At 32.3% G+C, this 19,875-nt stretch overlaps 1 protein-coding gene across 2 annotated transcripts; it reads right to left on the bottom strand.

Moving 5' to 3' along the window:
• Positions 1–425: 425 nt before the first annotated feature.
• LOC107427131 (phototropin-2) lies at positions 426–18,223 on the bottom strand. Of its 2 annotated transcripts, none has more exons than XM_025077784.3 (24): positions 17,901–18,223; positions 16,732–17,461; positions 15,298–15,480; positions 14,123–14,214; positions 13,764–14,049; positions 13,391–13,607; positions 12,396–12,466; positions 12,048–12,154; positions 11,753–11,802; positions 11,548–11,652; positions 11,008–11,067; positions 10,446–10,535; positions 9,100–9,239; positions 7,410–7,494; positions 7,101–7,181; positions 6,028–6,131; positions 5,173–5,222; positions 4,688–4,794; positions 4,073–4,195; positions 3,480–3,531; positions 2,072–2,184; positions 1,368–1,508; positions 1,040–1,159; positions 426–919 (listed from the first exon to the last, which is right to left on the bottom strand). In XM_025077784.3, the coding sequence occupies exons 2-23, from the start codon at positions 17,412–17,414 to the stop codon at positions 1,043–1,045; spliced, it is 3,057 nt and encodes a 1,018-aa protein (XP_024933552.3). In that variant the 5' UTR covers positions 17,415–17,461; positions 17,901–18,223; the 3' UTR covers positions 426–919; positions 1,040–1,042. The 2 variants fall into 2 exon arrangements, with proteins under 2 accessions (XP_024933552.3, XP_015892965.3); XM_016037479.4 differs by having other exon boundaries at positions 9,100–9,176; positions 17,901–18,220.
• Positions 18,224–19,875: the final 1,652 nt, after the last annotated feature.

Raw genomic sequence — 19,875 nt, 5'->3', positions numbered from 1 at the left:
TTTCTATGTTTTGCCTAATCTTTATCCATCCACTTGTGCTTTTACTTTCTTTAGAATGAAGTTCTTCCATTTTTTGTTTCAATGCCTTTTTTGTTTCAATGCCTTGATATATAAAGTAACTAAATAAGTGGGACCTTTTCATCTGGAAGTTTCTCGTAAAACTAAATTGTTTAGCCATGAACTAGGAACTGTCTTTATGGGTTTTATAAACATTTCTTGACAATTTGTTAGTCTTTAAAACCAGAAAATAGTTTCGGTTCATGAGCAGACTAAGGCCTAATTTTACCCTAAATTCTAATTAAAAAACTGTTTTTTGAATTTTGGCTTTTCAAATTATTATCTCATCTGTTGATTTCACCATTCTGACCATATTAATAATTTCCAAGCTTGAGAGATGGTAAAGCAGATAGTGAAATTAAACAAAGTGGTAACAATGAAGGATCTTGAATACCAACCGGCTGAGACACTCACCGTTCAGGATACAAAAATAAGTATCAAGGGAAAAATGGAAATGATACCGTAATTCATCGTTTGAGACTGAGAGTTTGGAGAACAGTGATCATGAATGTTTAGAAATTTACATAAGAATTAGGGCCTGGATGAAGTTAAATCGTTTAAATAAAAATATTTATTTATAGCCAAATTCACTCTATCCACTCACTGCATGCCTAAGTACTATTCTTCCTGTAACCAAGTACAAATTCACTGGTGATTTTCTTGTACAGACCCTCTCAAACCTGGTCCTAGCAAAGAACTTCAAGAAACCGTTAAGACCCTTCCGGCATTTCCCTTGTGTCCATGATATGAAACTTAGATACAACCACTTGTACCGGAGGCAACATAGACAATCTTCTTATAAAAACGCAGGACTAACATTACATCAGAGAATTGTCTCTCTGCTCCATTCAAATAAGTAGTCCTGCAAAGTTGAATGTAGTAAAGATAATATATAGTTTCATTGAACTTAAGAAGAACAAGTGTTTGCAGTGAAAGCACAGAAGAAGGTATTCTAGGTTAGTAATATGAATTTAAAGCAAACCTTTTAGAAAATATCAAGATCTATTGAATTAACAAGAACTCCATCATCTTCCCAGCTTATATCCTTAGCCTTTGGATCTTTCCTAATTAAGCAAAGAGGAGCCTCTAAGGAAGGTGGGCTCTGCATTCAGACACAAATATATTTCAAAAAATGTAACTTTCATGATAAACAATGCCCTAGCATCTGTTCTTTAGGAGAACTACTAGACTTATATCATTTTCTCCTTGGTATTTTTAGGAATTGAAGTTCAGAGTTCGTTCCTCAAACTGAGACGGATGTAATAAGTTGGGAAAAGGAAAACAAACAGAAGGAAAAGATGAATGAATACCATGCAGCGGATCAAAGGCCAATTAATTCCACGGAAAAAAGGATGTTGTTTGATTTCATTGGCTCCTGAATTCGATCCTAAACGGCTGGTAGGATCTCTTTGCAATAATGCATTAATCAACTGCCTGGCTGCGAGACTTACCTGGAATATTAAACAATGTAAGTTGGTGGATGATAAGAAGTTAGCAGTGTAAAACAGATCCAACCATTAGTAATTCCAAAGAAGCATATTGAGAAAAACAAGAAGTTGATTACACAGGATACTGCTGAGCAAGGACTACAGGAATCTTAATAGAAAAACTTACTATAGAAGTGCTACAGTAGCAGCTATATGTATAAAAACCTATTCGTGTAAACAAAAGCGCCAAAAATGAATAGAAACAATATTTTGTGCATCTGTTCTTTCCTTTTTCATTAATTGGTCCTAGAAAATGTATAATTTAATTATTGTGTCTATATCAGCTATCTATTTGAATAGGAGTCAGTAAATTTCATCAATTTTTATATTATTATTACTAATTTGAAGAGTAATTTCTTCAAACTCAGACAAAAAAGTTGTAGGAGGGATCAATCTGACAGCATGTCATAGTTTAGTGGTGACATTGCAGACATGTCTGAAAGTAGAGGGTGATTTTCCCAACTATCCTTTGAAGAAAACAGCTTATAAAAAATAGCAAATACCCGTTAAGAAATTTAATATCTTACTGGAATGCTACTTGGAAAGGTGAGATCTTTGTGCAAGATATTTGCAAATGCCTTCTGTCTATTTTTCCCCCTGAAGGGTGTGCGACCATAGAGCATCTCATACAATAGAATACCTGAAGCACAAAATATTAAAAACCGCAAGTAATAAACAATGTTCACAACATTTTCAAAAAATTATTTGACAGAAAATATACACATTATCTAAACAACCTAATATGTTGTTTCCTGAATAGAACAACCAGTGGCAGTAGAGAGGATTCATGCCAGGGGTAAATAGAAAGTACTCTACGACAGAGGTCCATAATGGTCCACACTTCACCATGAATGTTTTACCATCCATAATAAACTGGCTGAACGCAAATCACTAAATGTCCGTTTGGAAATGATTCCTAGGAATAACTTCCCCTCTAGGAATCTTTATTCCTAGGAATCATAGTGGTTTTTCTAGAATCACAAAGGGTCCATGCCAGGGGTGAAGAGAAAGTACTCTACAACAGACAGGTTTCTAATGTCGAACTCAAATGACTAAAAGTGTGTTTGGAAATTACTCCTAGATTCCACTTCCCCCCAGGAATCATAGTGATTTTTCAAGAATCACCTAATTGATACTCCTAGAATCACCAAATAGGTGATTTTCCAAGAACAAAATCACCAAAGAGTGATTTTACATTATGTTCCAAACACCATAAGAAGTTCTTTTATCTTTTTACAAGTGATTTTAGGAATTTTAAAATCACTCCCAAATGGACTGTAAATATTGCATTCCACCGCCACAATAAATTGTAGGGATGAAACTGTCATGTGTTAAATCACTTAAAAATAAACCTGTCATCTCTATTTTATCCCTATTCCTTATACCATAAGCCATATGGTTCAGTCTATAGATTTGAATATGTTCTCTGTATATAAGTTGCATCCTTAATATGTTTTTAACTCTTTAGTAAACAAATAAAATAATAATAATAATAATTAAAAAAAAAAATGTTGGTCGGATTCCTAAGAGTGACTACTTTATGCAAATCTCCACTTAGAGACACCATAATAGCATAATCAATGCAATAATAACCACGATTTGGTAAAAAACTCCTAGATAAGAACTGTCAGTAAGTGCGTTAAGATCATGACACCACAAATTTTATCATCATGGTGATAGAGTTTTAGACAATTGATTCATGATACTATAGTTTGCTGGAAATAATGCACCTTAGAAGGAACATGAAACATATTATTTTAAGGTCATCAGTTGCTCATAAGAGAAGTAACACAATACTTATTATCAAAGCTATGGCTTGATAAGCATTACAAAAGTACCAATATTTGTTACTGAGCTAGTTAGGAGGACATTAAAATAAAACACAAAAAAGAGGTGGGAGGGGCTACAAGAATGGCTATAGGTATGTGTCCTTACCAAGAGCCCACCAATCAATGGCACTACTATGTCCTGCACCTGTAATAATTTCCTGAAATCAAGTACCCATAAGAACTTTTAAAAGGACATAGGTAGGGGATATGATAATTTTTATTATCATTATGGTTAGTACTACTGTTATTAGACCAATACGACTACAATTTTAATCATTATTATAGTTTATTATAGCAATATTATAGCTGAGAAGAACTTTAGATATGCAAGTAATTCCTCTTAAACATGATGACCATAGACTGCAGCTTGCATATTTGAAGATCATATATATCGCTTACCAATAATGAAAATCTAAAATTAGAAAATATTTAAAAATAAAAAAAAAAGGTGCTTATGCAAGCGATATAGATTTGACATGAGATGCTTCTTCTACTTGCCATAACCTCCTATATAGATTTTGGATGCTTAAGTCATATCTTGTTTGCAATAAATTGCCTAAGAAAGTGCATGCGCTATGCAACCAAACATTAGGCAGATGTACTTTTTCTATATCCTCTTTCCAAAGACCTAACATTCAAATGCCAATAAAGAGACAAAATCCAGAAAGATAACCAAGTACAATTGAAGATTCATCATACAGGAGCAATGTATTCTTCAGTTCCAACAAAAGAATTTGATTGAGTAGCTGGTTCAGCAACAAATATTGGTGCTGGCTGACTTCTAGATTTCCTTCTTTTGTTAGGTACTGAATGCTTAATAACCTACAAAGCACAATAAGATCAATTAGAATGTACGAACCAGCAGTATTTCAAATTTCAAGCAGATGTGCAAACATTCTGGCCATATCACAAGATGCATCGTGAATAGACATAAATGTTCTCAAAGATAAATACTACAATATTCAAGTGACAACAGTGGGTGAGCAGTAAAATATCATAAAATATATTGATAAACACTAGTGGTAAGAAACATGTAAAATACTCATAATTTGCACTATTGATTAAGAAGATTAAACATTGTCACACTATTTGATGAAAAAGAATTTCCGACCTCCAACAGAATATGAATGAGGAATTTTCTTTCTTCCTAATGGCCTGTCTAAGAAGGATTTTACATTTTCTATGCATAATCCTTAGACAAGAAACAACCAGTAAACTCATCTCCCACAAACAAGTGATTTAACTGGTAGTCCAATTCTTTCAACTGAATCCTTAAATGTAGGCCTAAGAAATCAACAGGAATAAGAGTGATACCTGGGGTTTGCAGGATGTCATAAATGATAAATCAAAGTCCGTTAGTACAATATGCCCATCCTTTTGGAGTAAAATATTTTCAGGCTTCAGATCTCTATAAACTATTCCTGTATAAAGCAATCAAGGACAAAAAAATTGAGAGAGTTAAGAAAAAATCAAAATTTTTTTAACTATTTTTCCTTAAAATTGATTTAGTATTACAAAACTAGTTTAGTTAGTAATTTCCTGTGGCACAAGTATTCAACTAAAGCTACAAGCACACAAACAATGTAGTTCACAACTGTTTATTTTCCAAGCTGGGCTACTGTATTATTCTGGTAGATTATGTTATATAGTGTTGTTGTGATACATTTTATTGAACAATATTGCATTATATTCAACTTCTCTATATTCTAAAGCTCTACTCCAAGTTCAGACACAAGCAAAAGAAGATTACCGAAAGTGACATAGTTTAATCACAATAAGATACTACATGAGCAGAATACCTAAGCAGTGAAGATATTCCAATCCAATCACAACCTCTGCTGCATAAAACCTGGAGAAGGAATAAAAATTTAAACATGTTGTAAAAAGTAAACAATATAACTAGTGGACTGAAATGTAAAAGCTGAGGTAATTCAGTATTTCAATTATAAGATTAAAAAACACACCTTATTATAGTTAAATTGCTATCAATTCTAAAAGTTAAAGCAATTAGGAAATGGGACTAATTACATATATCAAGCTGACAAAGTAGACATTTAACTTTAATAAATCATGTGCAAATCCATGCAATAACAAGAGAGGGGGGGGGGGGGGGGGGGGGGGGGGGCGGCGAGGGGGAGGGGGGGAAAAAAGGAAGAAGAAGAAAAAAAATTAAAAAAATTAGCTTTCAATTTGCAGCACAATAAATTAAAGCAAATTTGGTTAGACAATTAGGATTTGATGCCATGTTAAATTACCATCAATCAGAAAATGTAGGTTATTAGGAAGGTATCCAACTATCCATATTAAGCTATATACTGTTAAAACTATCAATGAACTCTGCCTCACGTGAAAGAAACAAATTAAAAGACCAAACATAAATAATGGTTTGTAATTGTTAGAAGACAAAACATAGATACTAGCTCATGATTGTTAGAAGAGAAAGCATGGATACTGGTTTATCATTGTTAACTAAAATGATAAGAACTATATGCTACGTTTTATCTTGACATACTTCAATTGAAGGTTAGTTCAGAGAGTGCATGAGTATTTACTGCAATAACCAGATATATTGTCTGAAATCACCAGTTTCTAATAAAGGTAAGGAAAGGAGTAGTTAGGGACTTAATATAATAAAAGTACACAAATTAAAGTACCTTGCAGATTCCTCTTTAAATATTTTCATAGGTTGTTTGTCAAGCAAAGCGAATAACTCTCCACCAGGGCAAAAGTCAGTAATCAAACAAACATGTGTAGAAGTCTGATGAGATAAAAAGACATTAGTGCGCTTGGATTAGTTCATTCAATCAGTATAAGAAGAATCAGGAATGTATCTTGAATAAGTTATGAACTAACCGAGTGATAAGGAAAATGCTCAAGTAATGAACAATATGTATAAATTAGTAAGTTAATGGATTAGACACATATTCTTGGCATTGTTAAGCTGATTGAATTTAAAACAATATATCGAAACCCAACCCCTCCCCCACTTCCAAAATAGCAAACAACATTAATAGTAATAAAGTTACATCACAGAACATAATAAACCCATCTTTGTCAAGGTCCGTCCTTGGTGCTTTGTTCTAGGATTGCAGTAATACAACAATCTATTGGGTTCTAGGAAGTCGAATGTGGCTCACACTATATATGTGGCATGATTTCCATGCATCATGCATGTGACCGTTCAAGTAAACCTCCCTAGGAGGGCTTAATATGGCTCCAGATACCTAATATTCCTCATGAAGCAAATATTGATATATCGTTGAGCTAAAAAATATGTAGTCTAATTGAGTTTTTTGTAAGCAAAGTTATTGCCATGATGGCACATTCAAGCGTTGAGGATTTGGTTGTAATATAGAAGAATCATGCAACAACTATACCTTTATACGTGCATTTGATGATTTGTTTGTAATATAGAAGAATCATGCAACAACTATACCTTTACAGATGCATTTAAAAGTTCAGTTTCTCCCACTCTTTATTAATAGTTCTTGCACAATAATTATCAGAACTCTTATTGTCCATAATATTATCAGTAACAGATATAAATTTATTCTATAGTGAAAATATTAATTTTAAGTAAAAATTTAATTTAGATATGAGAGCATAAAGAATTTGTTCCTTAGTAAAGATTGCTAGCTCCATTCCTGCATATGCATGCATGTATAAAGTATTGCACACATAGATCCTAGAGTAGAAGAAATAGTTGTAATAGAAAGTAGTGAAAAACCTGAAATGAAGTGTAAAGCGTGGGAAGAAATGGATGATCAAGTAGCGAAATGATTTCTCTTTCAACGCAAGCTCGGTGAACCTGTAGAACTATCACAGTAAGATATGATCTCTGAACAAACTTAGGGATTTATAGCAATGGAACTTCTTGCACAAAAACAAAAAGAATGCAGTTATGTGAAGACATGCTTTAAGCATGTAACGTGGAAAAAATACTAAAAAAAAATCTGCAGAAACTACATTTATGCACACTAATTAAAAATTTGTTCTCGCATTACTTAAAATATAGGCTGATTTTATAAATTCAGACCTTGTTACGGTTCAGCATTATTGACTTTTCCATAGCTTTCATAGCATACAATTCATCTGTACCTTTTAGTTCCACCAAATGAACACTGCAAAAAAATCATAAATAATTTGATTGAAAAGCAGATTTAAAGCTCCATACAACGAATTGATTTTGCTTTGCATGTAAAAGGCAGATATGGTGTAACCAGTTCCAAAGGAAAATTAAATCACCATTTGTTGTGAACAGATCAATATTGGTAGCACAAAGAGATAAAACAGTCATTTGAGTAATTAATACTATTAAGAGATGCAAGTGGTTTTACTTATAATGAATGACCAATTAATCACTAGCAAAGTCAATGAAATCAAAAAAAGCCTTTCTATTCATAAAAGCTTGAACTACTAACAAATAGAATGTGGTTTCTTACATTTGGATATCTTTCCTTCCAGTTACCAAGTTCAAATAAGCATTTTTCCTCATTCACCTCCAGTTACCAAGTTCAGTAGTCACAAGAGGCTAGCAGATCCATCATGTTATAGTGTTATTATTATTCTCCCCGCCTACTGTAATTATTTGGTATCCAGGTTCTATAACCTGATGCATGGTGTATTCCCAATTCAAACTCTTTTCATTTCCTTCTCACTTCGAATTCCAATTAATTATTTTTGGTATATGAGCACCATGTCTACTAAATCTTGCGCTCTCACTCAATCACAAAGAGAGCATTTTTTCTGTTAGGATATAAATTAGGTTAAATGTTTGTTGTGTTGGCTTCACATGCATAATTAGGTTGGTCTGACTCTTTTATCCTCTGGTCGGTTCCAAATTACTTCTGTTTCTAGTAATTTTTTCTCATGCATGTAAGCTCTGCTTTTATGTCCAGTAAGTTGGCAAGATGTACATAGTTGAGTCATCAACAATAACTTAACAACAGTCATGCAACTTCTAAAGAACCCATATTAATCTTCAAAATCTTCCCTATCAACTACTCCTTTGAGTCTTATTGAACAATCGATCTCAACAAATTATAAAACTCATGAACTATAACAATGAAATACCTCCTTTTCTTCTAACAAGGAAAATATAGGATTTTTATTTATTTTTTAGTGCAATTTTTGTGGTAATTTATGGATTAGTGTCCTCTGTGTATGCTATTCTCATCCATTCAGAACCAGGTGGGAGATCCACAACTAGAGTAGTAGAAACTCCACCATGTTTAACCATGCCTTGATGTTAACTAATTAAGATGCTATCCAAACCTCTTATGATCATCTAGCCATATCCAAACTGAGGAAAAGAGGGACGGGAAGTAACCATACATGGAAACTAACATGCTCCAGTTTTAGGACATTTCTACATTGTGAACGAGATCTAAACAATCCTTTTAAAAGAGGTAAGGAGGAAGAAACCCTTGGGGTTTCTTAAAAGAAATTAGGATTGAATTATCTGGTCCAGATGACAGCACTAAGACTAATTACAGATTCTATTCAAGTATAGCTGGTTCAGATAGATATGAATGGAATCAAAATTAGCTGAATTGATATATTAAAAGAAAGTCAACTACACCAAACTATTCAAGGCATTCTTTGGTTAATAGATAAAACTAAAGGTTGTACAATAAGTAATAAACCAAAACTATTGAGAATTGATATCTCCTTTCACTAACATATGCAGGGGGGCGGGGGAAGAGAGAGATTAATAGCAGCAATACCTGCCGGTATCTCCACAACCCAACGGTTTTATGGGCTTAAAATGATGCAAACCAATCTTTTCACCACAGTCAGTGATCTGCTTAGCACAAATAGATAACAGCCAATGAAAGTAGGAGTGAAAAATTATCAAGGAAGACATCTGCAAGATGACAATGAAGTTTGTACTACCACAGTTTAATTCCGAGAATATATGGAATTAAGATTAACTCTTACAGGCATTCAGACCATAGCATAGAAAGCACAGTAAATTAATGTATGGCCTCATTATGTAGGCACATCAAAAGTACATGGATGATTCACCATGTCATTATGGCCTCAACTTTGATGGGTTATCTAACATATTTTATCTTATATTCATATAAATAGTAACTGCATAACACGTTATGAACATTTCTTTTGAATTTTTCAAGACAGCAGCATTCTAGAGTGAAGTTACAGTTCCAGAACTATGCTGATACCTTGTAGCAACCACTTCATGCAAAACTGCTTGTAAACGAGGACAATTTCATAGACATAATACCCCAGTTCTATAGGATGGTAGCAGGGCAATAGGACTTTTAGATATCAATCATGTCAAATAACTTTTCTCTATAATCCAATATATCATGAAACATTGAATAATCAAAATCATATAACATGTACCATCTCAAAGCCATTCCAATACATACCATAAACTGTACAGAATTATCACAATATTGGCCAATACACAAAAGTGTATCATACCGATACTCTAAGGATGAGAGACTAAAACATATGGAAACAGGAAAACAACCCAAAATATATATTGGTTATTAAGAAGTTATTTTCAAACTCAAAAATCCTAAATCATCCAAAAATTCAGTCAAACATAACAAAAGATGGGATATTAATCATTCTTCCATTAAATAGTTTCAATTGGGATAAGAATAGTAAAGAAAAAGATAGGTATAATTTTTTATTCTTTCTTTCTATGAATACCATAGAAAATGATAGGTATAATTTTAGATTCTTTCTTTCGATATCATCCGAAATATATTTAAATATCTAGGCTCAATTTCAGCACATTTTGCCTGATGGAGAAAATTAACCTTCTTTTCTTTATTTTGTAGCATTTCCAGAATTTAGTGATTTGTTTCAGAAGACAATGGAACCTCTTAAAATGGAGTCAAAGTTAGAGATAAAGAACTATATCCTAGTCATGCCTATCTCTTACCTAGTTCCTGATTCAAAATAGCTTTATGCAAGAATCAGATATCAAGTTTATAGTCAACTCATCCAATCTAAATCTCAACAACTTCAAGTTACAGATATGACAAAATGTTCTAGAGTTTTGAAAGAGTATGATCTTAACTTGCCCAGTCAATACCTTTTGTATCGCTAACCAAGAAGAAGTACCCTTTCTGTGAGGCCTTGGGGAGACGGGAAGAGAATGAGGAGCCCATAAATCTTCGGGTCTCTGAAAAATTGTACAATATACTTGCACTGATGAGACTACTAGGACGCTAAAAGCTACTAGTACTCATTCTTCAACGACACAAAAGATTAATAAACAGAAGAAAATCAAAGTCTGAGTATGACTGTCAAAACTTTAGGTATTGAAAGATCTAGGTTACATATATCGGATGAACCTATCAAAATCTACAAATCATAATGCACAAACAAAATCATTTTATTTTTAAGAAATAATTGTAAAAGAGAATATCTTGGCAGATTAAAGAAAGGATATTCTATATCTGGTATAAGCAGTTATTGGAAGGAATGCCATTTTACAACCATCAGTTTTTATCAAGGGGTACTATATCTTAAATGTTTTAAAAACTATGCAGCTCAACACTTGAATAGTTAGTCTGATGATTCACATTGATAAATGGAAACCCAGCAATGATAAACATATGAATTATCAATCTAAACAGAGAAGAGTACCTTACCAAGTTGGCATCAGGAAGTTCTCTGACAGCACCATCAACATTTTCTGCAGTAGCTTTAACCTGATAAGACAAAAACATATGCTCAAGCATCAGAACAGTTAAGGAAAATAAACACAAAAAGTAATTACTGGTAATTTAGTATACCATCATACTTTCATTGCTTATAGATTTTTTTTTACAGTAGATATAATTAGAACATTCTCGCTAACTCTATCTAATAACTGCTTGAAATATATATAATACTGATACAGAAAAACCTCCAATATTCTATTCAATTGTTGTAGTCTCTTAATATAGCTTTTTCAGTCTGAGAGAGAGGAAGTTATGATAATTGTATCTTTATCTTTCTCCAGCATATAGAAATTATCAGAAACTCGAAAGCATCCATAAATCTTAATTATCTGTGCAGTGTGCAATTGTCTGTAAGTGGTAAACTGTAGATGCCCATATCAATAATTACACAAGGATGCCTGCATTAAATCAATAATATGGCTAAATGAATTATAAAAACTTTATAAGAAAAACTGAAAAAATATCTACCAACTTAGCACTTTGTATCTCTGTTTTTTCTGACAGGCGATTTCGTAGGGGTTCCAAGTGATCACTTCCATCCAGTTGGACACCAATGAAGTATTGAAGCTCACCCTGAAAAAGGTATAAGAGACTCAAAAGGAAATATCAACAATAAGGGAGTTAAGGCCTAATTGAATTGGGATTTAGTCTATAACAAGAATCTAAAACTAACCTTTTGGTCACGCATGGGCTGCAAGTGAAATAAATTCCAGAATTTCTTTCCTGTAGATCATAAATGATAATAAATAATAATGATGCAACTAAATAGAAGAAATGTAAAACACAAAATCTACAAAAGATCTAACATTTAAAATTACAATGGAAGCTACATTATAAGATATCTACAATTAAAAGCCATAATTTATCCTAGCTCCTCAGCAATATGAACCAGTGGAAGAACATATAAATGGCGAACAAGAAGTATATGTCATATTTGCACCATCAGAAACTAAACAGCATTTACGTACCACTCTTAGTATAGTTGATCAACTGAACAGTAATCTCTCTCTGTTCTCTAATAGCATCTCTAATCTTTGAGACTGTTGCTTGATCTGTTTCAGGTCCTTGAAGAAACCTATATAATAGATCAAACAACAATATTTAATTGACAATGCTTATTGAAATTGCATCCAGACAAAGGATTATATCAATAGTATCATGAAATAAAATATTGTTCTAACTTCATTTGGTTCTATACAATTGCATCAGATTACCAGATATAATATCATAAATGATATGTTTTTAAATCTGGCATTAAATTACCGGAAAAAGAAGTAAAATAGCAGTATAATAGGATAAATTACAAATTATCTTACCGACAATTTCTTCCCAAAATTTCTTCGCGTGTATATTCTGTCAATTCTAAAAAGCTATCAGATGCAAATATCTGTAAAGAAAGGAGTGATTGAAGTCACTTTCATAACGTAACATGCACCATGAAAAAGCATTTTATAATCGGTAAGAGTTTCTAGTATAGGACCATATGCTTATGTGCAAGTTATAGATGGAATAATTTTTTAGTATGAATCTCTGAAGCTTACAATAGGTGTTAATGGATATACTATTAATACCACATACAAGATTTGCACAAACTGAAATATCAGTCTGTTAGTATTAGAAAAATCATAATTTCTGTTCTGCAGTTTGACCATTCAGAGTATTAAATAATACATCCAATGAGAGCTGTAATATTAATTATTATACAAAACGTCAGCAGTTTGCAGTACAAAACTATCCCATAAAAGAATCTTTACACATCTGAAGTGCTCAAAGATAAGGTGCTACTGAATTCACACAATTTGAATGAGCAAACAATGAACTAGAAAATTATTGTTCTCTGTTTTAAAACATACATACAGACACACATGTGTATTAACATTTCTCTTATAACATAGATACAAAGAATTTAAAAATGTCATGACATGATAAGATCTGAAGAGCAACATGCATTATGGCTCCAAAATAATATAGAAGGTTTTTTGAAGTGAATACAGAGGAATCGTGCAGTATCAATGTAGTGAAGAGAGGAATCATGCAGTATTAATGTAGTGAAGACTGAGTACGAACGGTTAATGTGAATGAGTATAATGTTACAGGGTTAAGAAGCTAAAATGGATGTGGAAGAGAGAACAATAAAGAGTATCGTGTTTTGAGGCTTGAGATTATAGTTCATTTTTGTAGCCCATTAAGCATGGAAAAAAGAACTTGACACATAACAAGTTTGACTGGTATCTATAATAAGCATGCACTTGAGTATTTTTACCAAAAAAGCATATATTTGTTTATTGTAAAAGAGAAACATATATCTTACAATTGGGTTATCAGGAAGTCTAGGGTCACTAATCACAAAATTCTTTTCAATGCGCTCCAATGTGGTTGCTAAATCAATGCCTTGGCGAATATCTCTCTCTCTTTCAGCATGTTCCCAACTATCAGTGCGTCCCAAGTCTTTAGTCATCAAATCCTCTGGTTCAATATTTGGTTTTGGCTCATTCCTCTCCCCAGAATTAAGGGACCTTCTCTTAGACCTGATGGAGGATTTTAAACATCCAGAATAAGCAACCATGCCACCAACTTTGGTTATACATTTGATACATGGAATGAAAATGAAAATAGCTGTAAACCATAGGAATACTACGTCCTCACCCAAATGAAACAACATAAAATTGATTAAGAAATCTCACCCTAGCATGGAAATGCGTGCTGATTTTCTGGATTTCCTGTCAGCATCTTGTGAAGAACTCACTTGAGATATATCACTTCTATTATCAAATTGAGGAGTTTGTCTACTAGGTATATCCAAATTTATAAGTTCCGAAGAACTTGGTAGAACATAATCAAGGTTGAATTTGCCCTCCTCTTCAGGCTTGCTGTTAGTGTCTTGACTCACAGACCGAATGTGAGATCGCGGATGTTTCACAGTTTGCACAACCTCGGTAATGGAAACTAGTGCTTTCTCCTTTTGACGAGCTGATACATGAAGCTGTGATGATTAGAAATAAATCCAGGGCATTTAATAAGAAACTGGCCAAAATATGCTTACCATCATAACGGATTAGTGACTTGGGCAATCCATTCGGCCGTAATGCCTTGTCAACTACTCCTTCTGTGTATTTGCTAACCTCAACCTGCATTCTGTGAAACAACATTGAAAAACTCACTAGAAGACAATATCATAGCATACTTCAAAGAAAACACCAAAATGAAATTAAATATTGTCCATGACTATTTATTTGGCTATTTCCAAATTAGTAACTCAAACAATATGTAACTGAAATTAATAAATTTAGAAACAATATGAAGAACACATAAGCGTCACGAATGCTAAACTTAGTCTGCACCAATCTTTAGTTTACACACACAAAAGATCATTTTCACCAAAACTATAAAATTTTGAAACTAAAATAGAGAATTTTACTAGTAATTAATGTCTACAACTGCCAAGTGAACACTGCAACTTTCTAAAGAAAATCAAAAGAAAAGTGTTGAACTATCTAACTCTAACCCCAATTCTGATTTCAGTTTAGGGTTTATGGATTTTTGCACCATGCCCTGTGTTACAAATTACCCCTGAACCATGAACGTTACAAACAATGCTATGTGAGGACAATCGTATGATTTTTTTTCCCTTATTTTAGATACAATGTTGGAGGAGGTTGAGAACTTGTCTCATTTTGTTAAAATGCCTGAGTATTGCACATTCTTCAACTCTTATCCAATTTTATAATCTAGAGGGAAATAATAATAATTATAATAATATTAATTATAATAATAATTAAACAATTATCCTTGCATGGCACTGTTTGGAAATTTCTGGTACTTTTGCTAATCTCGTAATTCAAGCAATAATTTGCAACATAGGGCAAAGTTTAGGGGCATTGGAGCAAACAACCCTTCAGTTAATGCAATTCTTTTATTATGCTTTTGTACGGAACACCCAAAAACAACAGAAAAATAAAAATAAGAAAGACAGAACAAAACAGAAGAATCTGAGCTAAAACAGTAAGACCCCAGAAGAATCTGAGCTAAAACAGTAAGATCCAGTTTTAAATAAGAACAGGATTAAACACAAAATCTAATACAGATTACAGATAAAAGGCATTTGATACTTTAGAATCCAACATTTTCTAAACTTAGAACAAAAAATTAAAAAAAAAAAAAAAAAAAAGGCAATGCAATTCCCAAAATAAATAGAAAAGAGAGAAAGAGAAGACTGACCCAATAAATTTGATGGTGTTTCCGAAATCATCTTTGATAGGAGAGACAGTGAGAAGATTCCAGAAAGGAGTGCCATCCTTCTTGTAGTTCAACAGCCTTCCACTGTAACTTTTCCCATTTCTAACCGCGTCTCTTATTTTCTCCACTTCTTTCCCATCAGTTTCCGGTCCCTGAAGAAATCGGCTGCAACCAAAACAACCCACCTTCATTTTCTTACCATTTTCAAATTCCAAATCCACCATTTTCGATGCATTAATTTCTTTTTTATTTATTTTTTTCTTCTTTTTGGAGCTTGACGTTTGAATTTGAAACCCAAACAAAGATCAACATAAAACTGACGATTACAGTGACCAAATGCCCAAAAATCACGAGCTTCAAACTCTAACTCATGAGCCAACCATGGCGCGCTCTCCCTGTCCCCCACATTACCCGTGAACGAGTCCATCATGTTGGCTCACTGAGTCCGGACTGGATACTACTGTTGGATGTAGAGGTTAACTTTGCGCATGAGCCGCGCCATTTTTCGTTTTAAGTTTAGTAAAATAAAATAAAATATAAGTGCTTGGTTTCTTTCTTTCTTTCTTTCTTTCTTTTTTAATTTATTTATGGTTTATTGCAGTTTACCGTCCTAAGCTGTTGCATTTTTCGCATTTTGCATTCCAATTAAAAATAATAATAATAATATTTCACCGAATAATAATAATAAAACATAAAATATAAAATAAACAGTTACATTGCCCCCTAAATTATTCTTTCATCCTTGCTTTCATTCAATCATGTGATTGTTTTGTAATAAATTTGATAAAATTAAGCATACACACACTAATAAAAAAAAATGAAATAGAACATAATAAAAGTTGTATATAGTTAGTTTAATGAAATTAATTAGTTGAAGGATATATAATTGAAAAAAAAAAAAAAGACAGAAAACAATAGTATATGGGAAATATGAGTTTCTCTACTATTTGGAGGATGAAAGGCTAAATTATTACAACATATAATAGTTTAGAGTGCCTAAATGTTTTTAACATTATTTTTTTATATAAAGTCTTATATATCAAATTGTAAAACAACTATAATATTACTGGAATGACATTTCATATTTTTAATGTCAAATATTCTCATTCAATATCATTTACGTTTAAAATTTAATAACAATGTTTATATATATTTAATTTGATCAAATAAGGTTGATTAAATTAGTATATAATTTATATGATCAATTGGAAATATCAAATAAATTATTGTGAATGATGAAAATATTTATATATTTAATTTTGATGTGAATTAGTGTTGGGTTAGGCCTCGAGTTAAGGTCTTTTTTCCAATTTATCAAAAGATAATAATAATAATAATAATAATAACTTAGCAATTTAAAAAACAAATAAATAAATGTGACTAGATTTGCGATGAGCAAATAGATAAGGAGCTTACCAGTTCCTTCCAATGACCTCCTTAGAGGAATAACCAGTCATGCTGAAGAAGCCACTACTAGCATACATAATAGGACAGTCAGGTTTTGTGGCATCAGACACCACAAAAGTCTGCTGCAATGTGGACAATGCATCCTTCAGCTCCTGTGACACTCTCGGAAACCCTCCTCCATCCGAATTTGATTCCTCCGACGTCCTCGTCGATTCCAAACCCCCTGCAGCCGCCGCCGCAACAAATCTCTCCGACGAGCTCTTGATTTTCTCTCCTTCGCCGGATGACCTCGCTATGGTCGCCTCCACCACGTCTGCCTTCACAACGATTCCCCATTCTGCAGTCCTCTCTGCTATGCTCACTTTCTCTCTTATAATTTGGTTATTACTACCAGTCGAGGCAGACTTTGCATTTGGATCATAAAAAGCAGCGTTTTGAGTGGTGTTGGTGTTTTTGGAATTCTTGGGGGCTTTTTGGTCAAATGCCATCCATTTGTTGACAGGTTCTCTACTGGTATTGGTTGAAGTGCTCGATGACCCAGTTTCCAGTAGAGCACCATCAATCCTGTTACTGGGATTTCCAATTTCATCATTTTCTGGCAGTTTAAAGACTTCAATTGGTCTTCTGTTATTCTGATCTCCACTGCCCAGTTGATGGTTTTTATTAGATATTGGCCTACTCCGTTTCTCCATTTTCAAATTCAAACCAATTGGTAAAAATTGAAAAAGGAAAAAACCACCTGGGAAGGAAATAAATAAATAAATAAATAAAAAGACATGTTTTTATTTGACATATTGGAAAATGGTCCAATTGAAATAATAAGCACTTTGTACAAATGGCCATCAGAACAAAAAGTCTCCAATCTAGAGGAAAATGCTTCTCACAATCTATAAATCTCATAACAAAAGAAGAAAATATTTTCAACATAAAGAAAAACTATAGAGAAATTTTAGCTCTGTTGCATTTGCACTTGAATTTCATAGACTCTTTCTCTTACTTCGGGATAGAAAAATGACTACAACTTCTATAAAAGGAGATGAAAATATTCAGTCACTAAAGTCTTCAAAGTTCAACGTTATAGCTTAGAAATTCAATAAGCATAAGAAATGGAAAAAGCATGAGCCACCCCAAAAAAAAAAAAAAAAAGAACATGTTGTACTCAAAGATGAATAAGAGACCTGCTTTGGAAAAGGAATTCGTAAAGCGAGCTAAGTACTTCTCAAAGGTTTGATCAGAAAAGCATGTCTATAGGAAATAGAGCTATTGTTGTGATTCCACAGAAGCTTAACATAAATGGCAAAACAACAGAAAGAATGAATTCTTAATTACGCCTTTCTTCTTGTACTGTTCCTTCCGGCATGGATTCTGCTGTAAGAAAGAGAGGAAGAAAACAGACATGAAGATAACGCTCAATTTTCCCATTAAATGCGCATATATATATATATATATATGTGCACGCAACAAGATTAAGAAACTGGGTTCTGATCAAAGCCTTCGTTTTTGTGGATGTTGGTTTTGTACGTATACATTGTGGCCGTGGATTTTGTTTTGATTTGAAAATTATCCAATTTATATTTTATTTTATTTTTGCTTTCATAACAAGTTATAATACCATTGGAAGTCACATCTGGTTAATAAATGAATTTTCAGACTTAGAGACCCTACGAAGGGATTTGTGAGGCCACAAAATAGCGAATGGGTATTATTTGAAGATAAATTTCGCCATCACTTTATGGGGTCGTTCGTCCTCTTTCTACCAGACAAGTGTCCATGGCATTGCCAGTACCGGTAAAAGCACATGCTGTAATTTGTTTGCATGCTTTGCAAAGCACCATGGAATAAGAAATATTTCAGCAAAAAACGAACCAAAAAAAAAAAAAAAAAAAGGAAAAGATACGAGTAAAATATACCTGGCCCATCTAGAAGAATCTAGTCATAAATCAACCGTTTTAACGTACGAATCTTTTTACCTTGATTAAAAAAAAAAAATGTGTGATATGTATAACGGATTTATTATGCCATGATTATACTCGAATTTTATCTTTTTAAAAATTATCATTAATTTTTTTAATTTTTTAAATCTATCAAAACATATTCATTTGTTAATTTTGACAAGTCAAACAAAAATTAAAAATTATTATTTTATAATTAAATAATATTGTAAAAATATTTGACTTTTTAATTATCTATTGATAAAAACTTATATATGAGAAGTAAGGAATATTTTTTTCGAAAAACGTAAAATCTAAATGTAATTAAAGTAAAATTGAAAGGGTGAAAAAAAAAAATTTATAAAATATTTAATTTTTTGTTTTAAAAAAAAGTTATTTTAACTTTCCTTCCCAACCAATGAAGATTGGGATGTATAAATATATTTCGAATGATACTACAATCACGAATTTTGATATTTTTTTCGAAATTTTGATAAAATTATAAAATCTTTTTTACAAGGTTTTTCATGAAATCCTAAACATATCACAACCTTTGAATAAAATTGTAAAATATAACCCAAAAAAAAAGTTAACAATTGAAGTTACATAAAATGTGTATAACTAATTTTTTATATACTTACGAATAGCTACATTTTACTTCCCTAAACGATACTACATTGTCCACTTTGCTCCCCAAACTATAAACTCATATTGTCCCAAGAATTATTATTATTATTATTTTATCTTTAATTTAGTCATGATTTTTCTCTAATAAATTTGGTAAAATTAATTATTCATATTATTTAAATATAGATAAATGAGATTGATTTAATAATAAGTCCTTCATATTCATACTTTTAAATGTATGAATAGGTATTTTGTTTCTATTTCGATTTAGGTTAAAAAAAATTAAAAAAATAAAATAAAATAGAATAAGTCAATTTTTAAATAGAGATTTATAATAAAATTCAACTTTCATTCAAAACAAACTGAAGGAGAAATATCCTTTGGAAATAGTTTTGAGAGCCATGGAGGTGCCTCTTCTAGCCAAACAATAACCTCGCTGAAAGAAGGAACAAATTTAGCCAGATAATGAGCCACCTCGTTAGTGGACCTTTGATAACAAAAAGATAAAAAATCAAAATAAAGTTATGAGTTATGTATGTTTAGTTTCATTAAATCCATCTCTTAAAATATATTATGGAATTTAATTGATAAGAAA

Source organism: Ziziphus jujuba, chromosome 9 (assembly GCF_031755915.1).
Source record: "Ziziphus jujuba cultivar Dongzao chromosome 9, ASM3175591v1".
NCBI classification, from domain to species: domain Eukaryota; kingdom Viridiplantae; phylum Streptophyta; class Magnoliopsida; order Rosales; family Rhamnaceae; genus Ziziphus; species Ziziphus jujuba.
Note: the sequence above shows the minus strand (reverse complement) of the source record. Positions and strands in the feature narration are given on the sequence as shown.

Excerpts from the sequence above, each read along its gene's own strand:
- LOC107427131 (XM_025077784.3), bottom strand. The coding sequence starts at position 17,414 with ATGGAGAAACGGAGTAGGCCAATATCTAATAAAAACCATCAACTGGGC. Across the intron at positions 15,481-16,731 it reads GAGGTCATTGGAAGGAACTG|CCGATTTCTTCAGGGACCGG; the intron begins GTAAGCTCCTTA and ends TTTTGGTTGCAG. Across the intron at positions 7,495-9,099 it reads GGTTGTGGAGATACCGGCAG|TGTTCATTTGGTGGAACTAA; the intron begins GTATTGCTGCTA and ends ATTTTTTTGCAG.